The sequence below is a fragment of the Aegilops tauschii genome, chromosome 2 (genome assembly GCF_002575655.3).
Source record: "Aegilops tauschii subsp. strangulata cultivar AL8/78 chromosome 2, Aet v6.0, whole genome shotgun sequence".
NCBI lineage: Eukaryota > Viridiplantae > Streptophyta > Magnoliopsida > Poales > Poaceae > Aegilops > Aegilops tauschii.
In genome coordinates this window covers 76,195,916-76,212,240 of record NC_053036.3, presented here as the reverse complement: position 1 = coordinate 76,212,240, position 16,325 = coordinate 76,195,916, and the positions used below count along the sequence as shown (strand labels likewise).

The 16,325-nt window shown below is 45.5% G+C and overlaps 1 protein-coding gene and 1 long non-coding RNA gene across 2 annotated transcripts; one reads left to right on the top strand and one right to left on the bottom strand.

Annotated features, from left to right (window-relative positions):
* Window positions 1-7,645: 7,645 nt before the first annotated feature.
* LOC109738614 (probable pectinesterase 66) lies at window positions 7,646-8,761 on the bottom strand. Its single transcript, XM_020297709.1, has 2 exons — window positions 8,547-8,761; window positions 7,646-8,459 (listed from the first exon to the last, which is right to left on the bottom strand). Exons 1-2 carry the CDS (start codon window positions 8,759-8,761, stop codon window positions 7,646-7,648), a joined length of 1,029 nt encoding a protein of 342 aa, XP_020153298.1.
* A 3,738-nt stretch (window positions 8,762-12,499) lies between these two features.
* LOC120974955 (uncharacterized) lies at window positions 12,500-15,994 on the top strand. The gene is made up of 2 exons (XR_005770594.2): window positions 12,500-14,105; window positions 15,416-15,994. It is a non-coding gene; the product is annotated as an uncharacterized lncRNA (long non-coding RNA).
* Window positions 15,995-16,325: the final 331 nt, after the last annotated feature.

Here is a 16,325-nt window from a genome sequence, read left to right as displayed (position 1 = left end):
GCCCGTTTCTCTTCTACTAAGGGGTTGATTTCAGCTCTTCTTGTCTATATAAGAGGTCGCTCCTCTAAAGGCAAAAAAACTCTTCGTCTTATTCCAAAGCATTGCTCCGCCTATCTCTTTTCCATTTCACTTCCTGGCGTGCACCGGGGAGTGAGACAGCAGGCCTCCGAAACCCGCCTCTTGTGATCCAGTACGGAAGATGGGCGATTAGGTTTTTGGGGAGTGCCTCCGCATGACTGCTGGATTTTTTGTTCATCGTGGCTGCGAACGACGACATCCTCGACGACGAGTTCCCCAACAACGACTTCTTCCCTGATGTCGACGACATGACAAACGGCACGTCTGCATCTTCTGCTGTTGCCCCGTATGTCTGTATTCTCTCTGTTAGGGCTAGCATTTGGTTTACTGCTACTCGTGACCGACTTGGATATGTTGCTTGTTGCTTATGATCTCAATTGGATGACTAGTTTAAACAATCAGTTGCATGTCTCAATTACCCTCTCTATCATGTTGATCATGTTTTACCTATTTGTTTTTATGGTTTAAACTTAATGGAAAAATGCTTAATTTTTCAACAATCCAAAAACCTAAAATGTGTAGGCAATTTTCTCATATTGCTTTTGCTGCAACTCTCAAGCCCGCACCATTTGAGGGTGTGCACTATAAGAGGTGGCATGCTAGGGCAGTTCTATGGCTTACCACCATGAACTGTTTTCACGCCTCTAAAGGCAAGCCAGAGGGAGAACTGACTGCTGAGCTGGAGCAAGCTTTCCAGGCAACAGACACCCTCTTAAGAGGTGCTATTCTGAGTCTTTTGGTGACAAGATTGTTGATCCATTCATGACCATCATGGTCGGTAAGGATATGTCGGATGCGCTCGAGGCCAAGTTTGGGGTCGCGGACGTAGGAAGTGAGTTGTATATCATGGAACAGTATCATGACTACAAGATGACTGATGATCGCTTCGTTGTTGAGCAGGTTCATGAGATTCAGTCGCTCACTAAAGAATTTGAGCATCTCAATTGTGTGTGACTGGACAAATTCATTGCCAGAGGCATCATTGCCAAGCTTCCACCTTCATGGAGGAATTTTGCTATCTCTGAAGCACAAGAGGCAAGAATTTACTGTTATCAATATTATTGGCACTCTTGATGTGGAAGAAAAGGCGAGACCAAAAGACACATGTTCTCGTTTTCATGAGGGGAATTCTAGTGCCAATTTGGTACAGAAGAAAATTTTCCAACCCCACAAACCCAAGAACAAAAACAACTATGCGGGCAAAGGAAAGTTTGATGGCAAGAACAAAGTCCAATAGCCTGCCAACTTCAAGAAGAAGGAGACATATAAGAAGAAAGGAAAATGACATGTATGCAGTAGTGAGAATTATTGGGCTTCATCATGCAATGACCGCTGGGACATGCGTCAAAATGAGAACAACGACAAGACCACCAATGTTGTTATTGGCGATGTCGAGATGAAAGATGTCGGGTATGGTAAATTTCCTACCGTTCTTTCAGTATGTCATTCTCCTGATTGGTGGATTGACACTGGTGTCAATATACATGTGTGTTCTGACGTCAACATGTTTTCTTCTTATCAGGTTGCAAGAACTACACCCGTGCTAATGGGCGAATGGGACTCATGCTTCTGTTCATATTGTTGGTATTGTCGGTCTGAAGTTTACTTCGGGAAAGATCGTGCGGCTGAAGAATGTGCAACATGTCCCTTCTATAAATAAAAATCTAGTCAGCGGCTTTCGTTTGTCTCGAGATGGCTATAAGTTGGTGCTTGAGTCCAATAAGGTTGTAGTGTCCGAGTGTGGACAGTTTGTTGGAAAGTGCTATGAGAGAGGAGGTTTGTCCCGCTTATCTTTGTCAGACTTTTGCACTAAAGTTATTAATCATGTTTGTAGTGAAACTGAATCAAATGTTTAGGATTCACGACTTTGTCATATTAACTTTGGTTGCATGAGGTGGCTAGCAAATTTGAGTTTAATCCCGAAATTCACAATTGTTAAAGGTTCTAAGTGCCAAGTCTGTGTGCAAGCAAAGCAATCTCACAAGTACCATACAAGTACTGAAGCGAGTAATTTGGCACCACTTGAACTCATACATTCAGATCTTTGCGAGATGAATGATGTGTTGACAAAAGGTGAAAAAAGAAATTTCATGACTCTAATCGATGACTCTACTAGATATTGCATGATATATCTGTTGAAAACAAAAGATGAGGCTTTGCACTACTTTAAAATCTATAAGCCAAAGTGGAGAATCAACTCGAGATGAAAGATCAAAAGGCTTAGGTTGGATCGTGGTGGAGAGTATTTTTCCAACGAGTTCAATTTATTCTATGAGGAACATGGTATAATCCATGAGAGGAAGCCTCCCTATTCTCCCTAGTCAAACAGGGTTGCCAAAAGAAAGAAGCACACTCTAACTGATTTGTTTAACGCCATGTTAGACACAACGGGACTTTATTTCCATGGAATGGTGGGGGGGGGGCTTTGATGGCTGCAAGCCATGTCCTAAAAAGAGTTCCCACGAAGAATAGAGATATTACCCCATTTGAGGAATGTGAAAGAAAAAGGCTTAAACTCTCCTACTTACGAACTTGGGGTTGCTTGGCTAAAGTCAATGTGCCAATTAGCAAGAAGCGTAAGCTTGGACCAAAAACAGTTGATTGTGTTTTTTTGGGATATGCTTTCCATAGCATTGGCTATAGATTTCTAGTGGTAAAATCTGAGGTACTTGACATGAATGTTGGTACAATCATGGAGTCGAATGATGTGACTTTCTTGGAGGATATTTTTCCTATGAAAGATATGCCTACCTCATCTAGTCAGTGGTCAGAGACAGCTCCTGAACCTTTTGTTCCATTGGAACATTCAGAGCAGAAACACACTAAGATTCGCGAGGAGGATAACAATGAAGCTCCTAGAAAGGGCAAAAGACATGGGGTCGCAAAGTCATTTGGTGAAGATCTCATTGGGTACCTCGTGAATGATACTCCTACTTCTATTTCGGAAGCTTACACATCTCCTGATGCATACTACTGGAAAGAAGTTGTGCGTAGTGAGATAGATTCCATCATGGCTAACGGGACATGGGAGATCACTGATCATCCTTATGGGTGTAAACCTGTAGAGTGTAAGTGGGTGTTTAAGATAAAGCTTAGGCCTGATGGTACAATTGAAAAGTACAAGGCGCAACTTGTAGCCAAGGGATATACCCAAAAAGAAGGTGAGGATTTCTTTGATACTTATGCGCATGTGGCCAGATTGACCACCATTCGAGTACTACTCTCGTTAGCTTCTTCACACAATCTTCTCGTTCATCAAATGGACGTTAAGGTAGCTTTCCTTAATGAAGAGTTGGAGGAGAAAATTTACATGGAACAGCCTAATCATAGTCGATGGTCGTCATGAAGGAAAAGTGTATTTGAAAAACTAGTAACAACAAGGCATACCATAGTTCAACTACTTCGCTCTTTTTTACCTTTTGAGAGAAGGCGACAATTTTCATCCTTCGTGAACAACCACGTGGCAGTGGTTTCCACCCCTCCATTTGTTGCTCTGGCGGCGGGAGGGGGGCGGTCTCCCATTTATTTCCCAGTTTGTTCATAGGGGTAAGCTTTTGTCTCATCCAATAACACCAATGCAATGAGGATGGCGCTACTCGAATAAGGTGGCTCAGGTCTCTCCCTCATCACGCGGTGCGACGGAGAGCCGATGGTCTTGTCTACCTGCCGTTCGCTAAGGTGGCTTCGGTCTCTCCCTCATCATGGCGGCGCGGCGGAGAGCCGATGGTCTCGTCTACCCGCCGTTCGCTTGGGGCGCGCGGCAAGCTTAAGGTCCCATATGGTATGGTGGTTGCTGATTATACGCGTAAAGATGGTGCTCCTAGCACATGGTTGGAGGTCCGTCGGTGGCCAATTTGGCATTGGTCACCGGCTCTCAACGCCTTTTTGTCTATGACGTTGGCATAGATCATGGGATGATGATGCAGATTTGTTGCTTATTCCGGCGAGCGTCACGACGCTACCAGTGGTCGACGTGGTTTCTAGTTTGGTTGCATTGATACAGGACTCAATTGTAATAGTCTTTTTCTTGAAGTTCTTTGTATAAATTTTCCATACTCCACATTTGTATGCCCCTCTGGAAGATTTCACATTTGTGGGTAAATGTCATCTGCACAATATGCAGTGTAAGACTGCGGTTTCTCTAAAAGGTAAGTTAGAATATTATCGTATTTACAAAATTATTGGTGTCTATAGCATGAGTTGAGAAATACTACTTTCTCTGTCTCAAAATATAAAACGTTTTTTTGAAACTATCAGTACATGTGATGCGTGTCCTGGTGTACTCTATAAAACTCGGAGCTTCTTGAGCTTAGTGGAGGTAGCAAATTGCACCACTTGGCTGTCAACGTAACTTCGTAAATAGTCAAATGGACAGTCTTGTGGCAAGGGGCCTTGAAGTGGATTATAATTATTTAGACCAATGAAGCGAGCAAGCCTTCTGAAAAGCTGAATCAGGCCACCAGCTTCTCCCGGGATAAAATAAAATGGACGATCTGACCACAGCCCCATCGTTGAACGGAGAGAGGGAGTAGCCGACTACTGATAAGACAAACGATGTGGTGCCATCAGACGATGCCACAGCGAGCAACAATGCGGCCAGAACGCCGCCAGGAGACTGCTGTAGGCTATTGTGCTGCCACACAGCAACAACCACCTACAACAACCACCTTCCCGCTGCATGTCGCTGCAGATCCCGCTCCAAAGGCCCGCCGACCCGAAAAAACCGAGGCCGTCGCGACCTCGGAATTCCCACCACCGGTCCCTCCAACCAGAACATACTCCAAAAACGATGACTTCAAGAGAGGACCCTGGCGCAGAAGCATCGCCATCGCTTGATCTCGATGAGATCAGGGGTTTCCCCAGAGTTGCCGCGACCAATAGATCGGGCCTTGCCTATCCAGATCGCCGCCGGACAAGATCAATACAAAGGACGCACAACCATCGGAGGTAGCCTGCCGTCGCCACCATAGCTGATCCTGCTGCCGGATTGGCCGCCATCCGTGCGCGGTCACCACGCCTCCATGGATCTGGGACATGATCCCATCCCTGAAGAAGAGGGCTGTGGTGAAGCACATGGGCGCACAGCCGCGACCACCTCCGCCCTCCCACCACCAGCGGGCCTAGCAACGCGGGCAGAGGAGCGCCGCGCCGTCCACCCGTCCCTCAAGCCTCCCGTCCGAGGACGAGCCACACCAGGGCGCCAAGGGCCGGCGCCGCCGCCACCGGATCTGCACGGGCTTAGCCCGACTGAGTCCAAAGGGCGGTGGCGAGGGGAAGGGAGGGTGCAAGGGGGACCTGGCTGGAGTAGATCTCGCCGCCGCCTTCTAAGTGCAAAATAATATTCAGATGGGAATATCCTTAATGTTGGCCCAGAAAAGGTTCTTCTTTTACATGGCAAAACATTGTAGCAGGAATACAAATGTTCAAACGGGGATGTGTGTCGCGTGTGGGCTCAGGCGCGCAAATCAATATTTGGCATGATTCTCGGGTTCCATTGAGTGAATCTCAGAAAGTCATTACACCAAAGGGAACGACGACGTTAAAAAAAAGTTGAAGAGCTGATTGATCCGCACAGTGGAAATGGGATGAGGGCGTGTTATGGTCTGTTTTCTCTCCTATAGATACCCATAGAATCCTCCAAACTCCATTACGAGTGGAAGTGGTCGAAGACTTCATAGCATGGCATTACAACCGTTCAGGCACATTCTCAGTAAGGTCAGCATATAATGTGGAATTTGAACATCAATTTGGGCATCACTGAATCGAACCAATGGGCAGGTAAGTCAAGTACAAGATAGTTGGAAGTATGCTTGGGCTTTACACATTCCGGGAAAAGTAAAACGCTTTATATGGAACATTCTGAGGGGAGTGCTTCCATGCTTTGGTACTTTAGTTCAAAGGCACATTCCCATATCGGGTCAATGCCCGATCTGCCACATAGGGTTTGAAGATATCCAACATTTCCTATTTACCTGCAGTCAAGCATTGGAGGTTTGGGCTGAACTTGGTCTGAAAGTAGAGATCCAAAAAGCAATGGTAGAAGACCGCTCGGGCTCAGTCATATTGGACACTCTTATGAGACGACAAAACTATATAAGTGAGCTTCCAATGGCCGAACTTATTGCAGTTGGTAGCTGGTTTATCTATCTGTCAACTAGATCGAATGGCAATGTCCATCAAAGTTCTAGCAACAAAGTTTGTCTGTGCTGCAACTCTTTTTTTTCGAAAAGGGAAGACTCCCCGGCCTCTGCATCAAAAAAATGCATACGGCCAACTTATATAAATAAGCAAATAGGTTCAACAAAGGTCTGACAATCTAAACGAAAGAAAAAAAGCTCACAAAGAGCAAAACAAAGTAAGCAAACATGAGGCCACAACCGGCTGGCAAAAGAAAGATAGGAAAACTAATTGTCTATCCTATTACATGACCGTCATCCAAACCGGTTGAAAATAGCCCGAGCTACCATCTCTCACCGGATAGATCCAGTAACCAAACGCTCCCTGACCTCCGTTGGAGTGAGTAGCGACCACATACGGATCAACGCAGTGGCTCGGAAGTTAACCTTGGGGCTGCAACTCTTGACCGACCAGTGATGAAACATGATCACATGTGGCAAAAACCAAAGAGAGGAATAGTTAAAATCAATGTGGATGCATCCTTTGGTGCGAAAAATATGACGGGAGGTACAGGTGCAGTAGCTAGCGATGACCATGGCGAGTTTGTCGTGGCAGCCTCATGCTTTAAACCGGATGTCCCTTCTGTGGATATGGTGGAAATAATGGCTATTCCCAATGGCTACTACATGGGAGCTAAGATTGGGTGCAGCTCACTAATCATCGAATCTGATAATTTGGTCGTTGTTGAGGCACTAAATGAGGAAGAGTATTTAGGAGTGGAAGTGGTTGTGGTTTCGGAATGCAAAGAACTAGTGCTCGACTTGTCCGTGACAGAAGTTATAAAATGTTCAGGGGGAGGTAATGGAGAAGCGGATAGCATTGCAAAATTTTCCCGTAGTAGTAGATCTTCTAAAGTTTAGGATAGGATTCAATCCTGGATTTTATTTCTCATCTTATCGTAAATGACCTTTCTATTATTTGAGAAATAAGTTTCTTTTCCTGCCAAAAAAAAAGAAGGACCGGCGCCTCACTCTCTAGACCGCGCGCAAGGTAAAATGAGTGTAAGCTCGCTATTCATCCTACTATTTTCTATGCCATATGTGTGCAGCCAGCTACTCGTGATCCGATCGATCACTCGCTAAGGCTGCTTGCTTAGCCAACCGTCGTCGATGAAGCTCATGTCCACTAATTTCTCCACCTCCGTCTCGCTCAGATGCTTCTCCCACGGCACTCTCCTACCCATGTCTGACCCCGCCCCGGTGCACCCAACCTCTGCGAACATGACGTCGTTAGTCTCGCTGCCGGCGTACCACGGAGCCCACCCCTGCGGGACGACGATGCTGGACATGTTCACCTGGTAGTAGACGACGGTGGCGTACTTGTTCCACGCGCGTCCGAGATAATGGCGCCCGGTGCCTAGCCAGCTACTCGTGATCCGATCGATCCCCGGCTATGGCTGCTTGCCTAGCCAACCGTCGTCGATGAAGCTCATGTCCACGAACTTCTCCACCTCCGCCTCGCTGAGATGCTTCTCCCACGGCACTCTCCTGGTCATGTCTGACCCGGGGCCGATGCACCCAACCTCTGCGAACAGGACATCGTTAGTCTGGTTGCCAGCGTGCCACGGAGCCCACCCCTGCGGGACGACGACGCTGGACATGTTCACGTGGTAGTAGACGACAGTGGCATACTTGTTCCACGCGCGTCCAAGATACTGGCGCCCGGTGCCTCGGAGCTCCCCGCCCTTGAACACAAAACCTCCGGGGTCACCGGCGTTGACCCTGGCGTGCGCCGTCACCCACCCGGCACGGCGGCGGCCGTACCGCCGGGGTATGTTGGACACGAGGGTGCAGCCGTCGTAGATGGACCGGGCGTAGCCGAAGATGAAGGCGACGCCGCCCTTGATGACGCATTCACGGAAGTAGTGCTGGTCGGTGTTGTCGCAGAGCGTGTCCTCGAAGCCGCTGAAGGCACAGCGGTGGAAGGCGATCCGGTAACCATCGACCAGCGCCGCGAGCGCTTGGGTGACGCGGCTCTTGTTGACGCTGTTGTGCGTGTTCGTGAAGGCGATGTCCCGGGCAACGAAGTCGTTGGCCTGGACACTGAAGGTGGCGGTCTCGTACGTCTGCATCGCGTCGGCGCCGCGGCGCATCAGGCCGGCGGTGCTGCCGTGGGCGTGGTCGTCAAAGTAGATCTCCGTGCTCGAGTGGCCCTCCCCTTCGAGCAAGATGTAGCCTTTCTTCTTTGGGATGGTCACCTTCTCCCTGCATGCACCACATGTACCATCATAACCATACTTGCTTACCACATGTTGAAGCAATGCCGAACTGCCTAGTATGTAGAAGACGAACCTGTACCGCCCTGCCCGGACGTGGATCCTGACCCACTCGCGGTTGCCATCCGGGACGAGGTTCACCGCCGACTGAATGCTCCTGAAATCCCCTCGCGCTTCACTGTCCACGGTGATGGTCCTCGACACCGGCACCGACGCATAGCTCAACGCCGGCCAATGGAGCAGCAGCACGAGCACGAGCACGACCAAACTAACAGTACGATGGCACTCCATGTTTTTCCTACTCACGTATCTTGGTCGTTTTGCTATGTGGAGGACAGGAATCGATCCCACCAGGCACATATCAGTCCCGTACGTATTAACACAGCCCCTTTTTTTAACGTTTGGCTGGTGATTATATATGCCTTTGTTGGAAGTAAACCCAACGTCAGAACAAGATTACATGTCAGTATATGTATCCAACTAGTACCTGAATTAGTTATCGTGTAGGATTAGCGTTACAGTTTTGTTAAAACACATAACTATATCACATCTAAGTCCTTCACCACACATCTAATTGCTATAAGATTTGTGCCAATTTATCCCTTGCCCACGTAGTCTCACACGCACATACGTACGATTTGTTTTCTGTTTTGCCATCGTGCGGCCGTGTTGTCTCTTTTTCCTTGTGGGCTGCGTTGTGTCGTTTCCGAGTGTGGGTCGTCGGTTGCAGGTTACGGGCTTTTGTTTGCTTGTTTGATTTCTTGACTAAATTTTTTATTTGTTTTTTTAATATTTACAAAAGCACATCGTGATTGAAAATAGCCACGTCAAATTTGACTCTCCACACAATTAAACGATGCAAGATTTGTATTGGTAAATTTTAAATATTTTTTGTTGTATCGGCAGGCATGTGTTCATGCACCCCCGCGTGTTTTATTTGTTTGTTGCCTTTCTTTTTGGGCTGGCAGGTCATGCGCCGTATCTAGTGAGTTTTCGCCTTGTTATTCTTTTTTATGGTTGCGGACCTCATGTTGTGTATGGGCCGCACAATGACTATCTTTGCTTTTTTGTTGTGACATTTTTGTCCTTTTTCTTTCTATAAGAGATGGCTGGCAATGACGATGTTGTGAGTGTTTTGTCTCCTCATCCTCATAATTATCTTTTCATCGGTTGCAAGTCTAGCCTAGACATGCAATTGGGGTTGTCCATTATTTGGTCTCAGTTGCAGATTCACCGTTGACACACAACTAGGGGACAAACTATTTTTGTCACAGTTGCAAGTCCATCCCCGATATGCAATTGTATCCGCCTTTTTTTCTAGGTGCAAGTCGATTCTTGATAAGCAACTAGGCATGACTCATTATGTTGTTTCAGTTGCAAGTCCACCCTTGACATGCAACTCTAGGGGTCAACCATTTTTTGTTTTAGTTACATGTCCACCCCGACATGCAACTAGGCCGACTCATTTTTTTGTCCTAGTTACAAGTCCACTCTCGACACGCAACGCGGAGGCCGACTCATCTTGTCCCAGTTGCAAGTCCATCCCCGACATGCAAATGGACATGTCTCATTTTTTGTCCTAGTTGCAAGTCCACCCTTTAATACACAATCATGTCTAGCCCCATTTTTTGTCCCAGTTGCAAGCCTAGCCTTGACAAGCAACGGGGCCAGGGACCCCTTTTGTCCCAGTTGCAAGTCCACCCCCGACATGCAATTGGGCCCGCCTCTTTTTTCCCTAGGTGCAAGTCGATCCTTGATACGCAATTTGGACTGGCCCATTTGTTTTGTTCTAGTTGCAGGTCCATCCTTGAGATGCAACTTTAGGGGTCAATCATTTTTTGTCCCAGTTACATGACCACCCCTGGAATGCAACACGGCCGACACATTCTTTGTCTTAGTTACAAGTCTACTCTCGACATGCAATTTGGGAGGCTGGCCCATATTATCTCAGTTGCAAGTCCACCCCCAACATGCAAAAGGGCCCGCTTGTTTTTGTCCTAATTGCAAGTCCAACATTTGATACGCAACTGTGCCTGGCCTCATTTTTTTGTCTCAGTTTCAAGTCTACTCTTGACACGCAACTAGGGTAGATACCCCTTTTGTCCCAGTTGCAAGTTCACCTCCAACACGCAACTAGGGAGGGACTTTTTCTCGTAATTGCAAGTCCACCACGACATGCAACTGGGGTGCCCGACCCATTTTTCGTCCCGGTTGCAAGTCCACCCCCGACACACAACTAGGAAGGGTTTTTTTTCTCGTGGTTGCAAGTCCACCCATGGGTTGCAACTAGGGTGCCCAACCCATTTTTCGTCCCGGTTGCAAGTCCACCCCCGACATGCAATTGGGAGGGCTCACTTTTTTTTCTTGTCCTAGTTGCAAGTCCACCCTCAACACACAATTATGGCCCAACCATTTTTTGTCCGAGTTGCAAGTCCAACAACACTCCTCGCATGCATTTGGGGGCCCGCCTTTTTTAACCCAGTTGCAAATCCACCCTTGATACGCAATTGGGGCCCGACCAAATTTTGTCCTAGCTACAAGTACACCATCAACACGCAATTTGGGAAGAGGGTGGGGGGTGCCCCATTTTTGTTGCAGTTGCAACTCCACCATTGATACGCAACTGGGGGCCGACCCATTTTTGTCCCAGTTGCAAGTCCACCATCGACATGAAACTGCATGCCCGTAATGAGACTACAATTATGAACGGGAGGAGGGTTATCGACCATGTCCACATTTTCAAAAAAACATTCATGTTTTTTTTCATCTTTCTTATAAAAATTCATGAACATTTTTTTCAAATTTTAAATTTTTAAAAAATCATGAACTTTTATGGAATTCATGTTTTTAATTTTTTAAAACATGAACTATTTTCAAATCTGTGGACATTTTTTTATTTCAAGAACATTTTTGTATTCGTTAAATTTTTTGAATCTGTGAACATTTTAGAAATTTCTAATACCTTTTTCCTTCACAAAGTTTTTTAAAAATTGCAAACAATATTTTATTTCACCAAATGAAATTTGCATACAATAAAAATTACAGAAAACCTGAATATAGTAGCAAATAAATTACATACCCAAAGAGTGAGACTAGTAGTACAAAGAGAGCGACAGTTGGCATGCTTAAGGTAAGATCAACGAGAGGTCCGTCCTAATCATTCCTCACATTTACTCGGTTATGTTGTTTACCCCTAAAAAAAAAACTCGGTTCTGTGTGCTCGGCCGGCCGCGTGTTTGTCTGCACGTCGGTGTTGACGCTCGAAATTAAACCCGCAAGGAGCGTCCGCTCGCATGGTCCACGTGGGGGATTCGCTACCTATCTAAGTCAATAAAGCTAGCCATGATGGCCTTAAAAAAAAAAAACTGTAGAGAGAAATTTCCAGGCAGCTTCCTCTCCGAATCCCTCGCCATCGCCCGCTTCTCTTTACCCACGCACGCAACCTCCTCCCCTGCCTCAATGGCCGCCGCTCTCGTCTCCTCTTTTCCTCTCTCCCTCTCGTTTCCTCTCCCATGTGACCAGCCGCCACGGGCGTCGCCAGCGGGAGAGGAGACGGCTCCGTTCTCCCACGCAGCCACACAAACGGCGTCGCCTCGAGGGAGGAGTGGGTGGGAGGAGAAGGCGGCGGCGGCGTTTTCGATCTGTGATTTGCCTCGCACGTGAGGCGGTGGATCGATCCGGTTGCCCGCCGCCGTTGTCGCCTGCTCTCCCCACTGGCGTCACCCGACCTTAGAAAGCTCACGGCCTCACGGGGACAAGGTCCGCGTTGGCGGGCGCGGAGGAGGGGGAGATCTCGGACGACGGAGACGGCTCCGCCGCTGCGGGGCGCGGCAGCCGGAGCGGGTTCGCCACGGGGATGGCCGTTCGCGGCGTCGCCCTCGGGGAGAGAAGGGGAGGGGAGGGCCAGACGAAGAGAGGAGGGAGAGGGAGAAGGCGAGCCCATGGAGAAGTGCCACCGCAAGTAGATCTTGCCGTCGGCGGCAAGAAGGCCACGCCCCCCCTCCACCTCGTGCGTTCACCCAGGTACACAACCATCTTCCTTCTCCATCTGCTATGACTTGTAGACAATCGAAGCAGTGTATTGTGCTAATCAAAAGAATATATATCCATAGACGGCACAGAAGGTGGGACAGAATGATAGTATGAGGCTAGACCACATTTTTGTGTGGCCGATAATCTAATTTTTGTTCAGTATTCTTTTCAGCAGTGGAAGCAATGCCCTTTTTCCCCTGTTGAGAGATCAAATCAAATTGCATCGGTACGCCATGCCCCCACCAATTTGATCATGCAAACCTGATGAAGATAATGTATTATGTGCGGCCATTCATGCAGAGTATGTCTGGTTCGCCGGCCACTATCTTGGATATGAATGATCTAAATGATACCAAAATCTTAGCATCAATGTAACGCTGCAATTTTCTGTGTTATCTGAATTTAGCTGCAGGAATTGTTGCACCTTTGCCTTTCTTCCTTCATATTCTACTAGATGGGTGCTACTCACTGTTGAAGTATTTGTCAGTTATACCGATTGTGTTGTTGTAGTTTTCTCAGCTCTACCCTTTGAACTTTTTTTATTTGTACCATTGCTGTTAGATATTTTGGCGTCCGGAAATAATAATAATAGGAGATGCTGTACATACAGCAGCATCCATCCTCACTAAACAGTTGTAGTACTGGTTGTGGCTGATCTTGTTTGCCAGGTCCTTTATCAATTCTGCCTGTTCTGGTCTAAAATATCTATTGCTTCGTATCCTAACTCATTGGGTTAATTTAGGAGGTTTCTCATTGGAGCCAATAGCAACCACCTCATGTTTCATAATGTTTTAATTTGTGAGTTCTGACATTCTTCATTATCTGCATATGAAATCTAATCCCTCCGTCCCAAAATATAAGATCATTTTTAACACTATTATAGTGTCAAAAATGATCTTATATAATGGACAGAGGGACTCTGAACCTATATGAGATGCATACATTTAGTATTACCAGTCCGAGCTTCAGAGAAAGACTAACCAATACATGATTTTTTTTGCAAGGAACCATACATGATCTCATGGTAGTAGATGGTTATATATTTTTGCTCCACATTGCATTGTTATGTTCAGAATATATTCATGCCTTAACAATGCAGCTGGAAGCGATACACATGTTCACTGAACTGGATTCTCTTACTCAACAAAATATATTGTGAGGCTTGAAAAATAATGTCTCGAAGCAAATGCTGGAGAGTATAGCTATAGTGACTAATTAAACATGGCAAGTAATTTTGCATGCCCTCTTAGTTTTATTTTGTATATCTTCTTGGAGTTTTACTCCATTAAAATTTCACTTGAGCACATGCATTTACTGTATGAGATATTAGTCATGTGTAAACCTTCAGTTAACTTTGCTGGCACTGTATTGCTGTTATTTTCATAGTGAATAGAATTGGGGACATTGTACATTTTGTGATGTTAACAAGGATCTGAGAATGCATTTCTTAACTAAGTCCTATGATCTGCTTAGTAGTGTGTACAAGATGCTGCGTCCTTTCTCTTACTGTTGGTTGCAGAGGCTGTACCTAAAGGCTAAAAGGATACTGGAGCTTATGAACGTGGAGAAACTCAGAAGGGAAAATATTGCAACTCATCTACAGGTATTGTGGTATGGCATTTACTTCCATAATGACCTTACTATTCGAGTGTTATGCCTTCCATCCATGATTCATGAGCATTTGATGCAGAGAGAGAGAAACTTTTACAGAATTGGTACCAATATTATCTGCAAAGTGGCCTTCTTATCCTGTATCAAATTAAGAGGGCCAACTTTTGATCAAAGATTTTTTGAAAGATATATTTTTATGCAGTAACCCACTTCAGATGATCGATTACAAAAAACTTTTTTTAGTATTTACCTTCCTTACATATACATGATTTACACCATTTATGTATATCTTGCCTTCAGCTCATGGTCAAATTCATCTATGTATTTCTTCTACTGGTGAGTGTTACAACTAAACCGGTCAGGGCCTTATTAAAAGTATCTTAGACCTTTCTGTAAATAGACAGTCAAAGCTTTTTTATTAAAAATATCTACATTTAAGTTTGAAATATTTATGTTGCATCAGCTCACACTATTCTTTTTTGTATAACATGACCCTTTGATTCAGTTATTTGGGTTCATTGCTGAATTTTGTACTGGTTGTTCATTTGTATAGCTTATGGCAAGGTACATATTCTATTTAGCATTCATGTTTACCATTGGTTATGGGTTAAAGTCAGTAAAGATGGCATATTCACATGTTTGCAAATCACTTTTGCTGTATATAAGTGCCATCAAGGATCAACCTAGACCCGTGGATATGTGCAAGCTAGATAAGTACGCACATGAACGCTCAGGAGGCGTGCCAATGGCACGCCCCAGCCACTAGTATACATGCATCATCCAGGGTTTGGTGGCCACTCAGTGTGTAACAGAGTGACGACCGACTATTGCTATTTGCATCCGGTTCCTGGTCATTTGTCTGTAGCCGGAGAGAAAAAAATAACATCCCTAATAGAGAAAAACAAACAAAAGAACCACAAAAAGACCACAAACATTGCTGACATCATTTTAGATGTGACATCTAGATGAGGCCTAGACAAACAGTATTATGTACTGATTCGGTAAATAACCAGGCATCCTAGGCATCCTAGCTGCTGTGTATACCCGTGTAAACCCCTCCTTGTGAGCTGTAGCGTGAGTTGATCAAAGCTATAGAAGTAATAACGGGAGCGACAAGCTCCCGTGGCAATCCGATAGCTAGCTAGCTTTGGCTATTTGCGTGGCTGTTGATACGTCTCCATTGTATCTAATTTTTCAAATACTTTTGTTTTTGTTTTGGTCTCTAACTTGCATGATTTGAATGGAACTAACCCGGACTGACGTTGTTTTTAGCAGAATTGTCATGGTGTTATTTTTGTGCAGAAATAAAAGTTCTCGGAATGACTTCAAACTTTACGGAGAATATTTTTGGAATTAATAAAAAATACCGGCGAAACAATCAACACCAGGGTGCCCACACCCTGTCCACGAGCCCCCTGCCTCGTGGGTCCCTTGATGGTCTACCGACCTCAACTCCAACTCTATATATCTACATTTGGTGAGAAAAAAATCAGAGAGAAGGATTCATCGCGTTTTATGATACGGAGCCGTCGCCAAGCCCTAATCTTTCTCGGGAGGGTTGATCTGGAGTTCGTTCGAGGTTCCGAAGAGGGGAATTCGTCGCCGTCATCATCATCAACCTTTCTCCATCACCAATTTCATGATGCTTACCGCCGTGCGTGAGTAATTCCATCGTAGGCTTGCTGGACGGTGATGGGTTGGATAAGATTTACCATGTAATTGAGTTAGTTTTATTAGGGTTTGATCTCTAGTATCCATTATGTTCTGAGATTGATGTTGCTATGACTTTGCTATGCTTAATGCTTGTCTTTAGGTCCCGACTGCCATGATTTAAGATATGAACCTATTATGTTTTTATGAATATATGTGAGTTTTTGATCCTATCTTGCATGTCTATAGTCATCTATTATGTGTTATAATTCGTTAACCCCGAAGTGACAATAATTGGGATACTTACTGGTGATGACTGTAGTTTGAGGAGTTCAGGAGTTCATGTATTCACTAAGTGCTAATGGTTTGGTCTGGTACTCTATTAAAAGGAGGTCTTAATATACCTTAGTTTCCAATAGTACCCCGATGCCATGGGAGGGTAGGACAAAAGATGTCATGCAAGTTCTTTCCCATAAGCACGTATGACTATATTCGGAATACATGCCTACATTACATTGATAAACTGGAGCTAGTTCTGTGTCACTCTATGTTATAACTATTG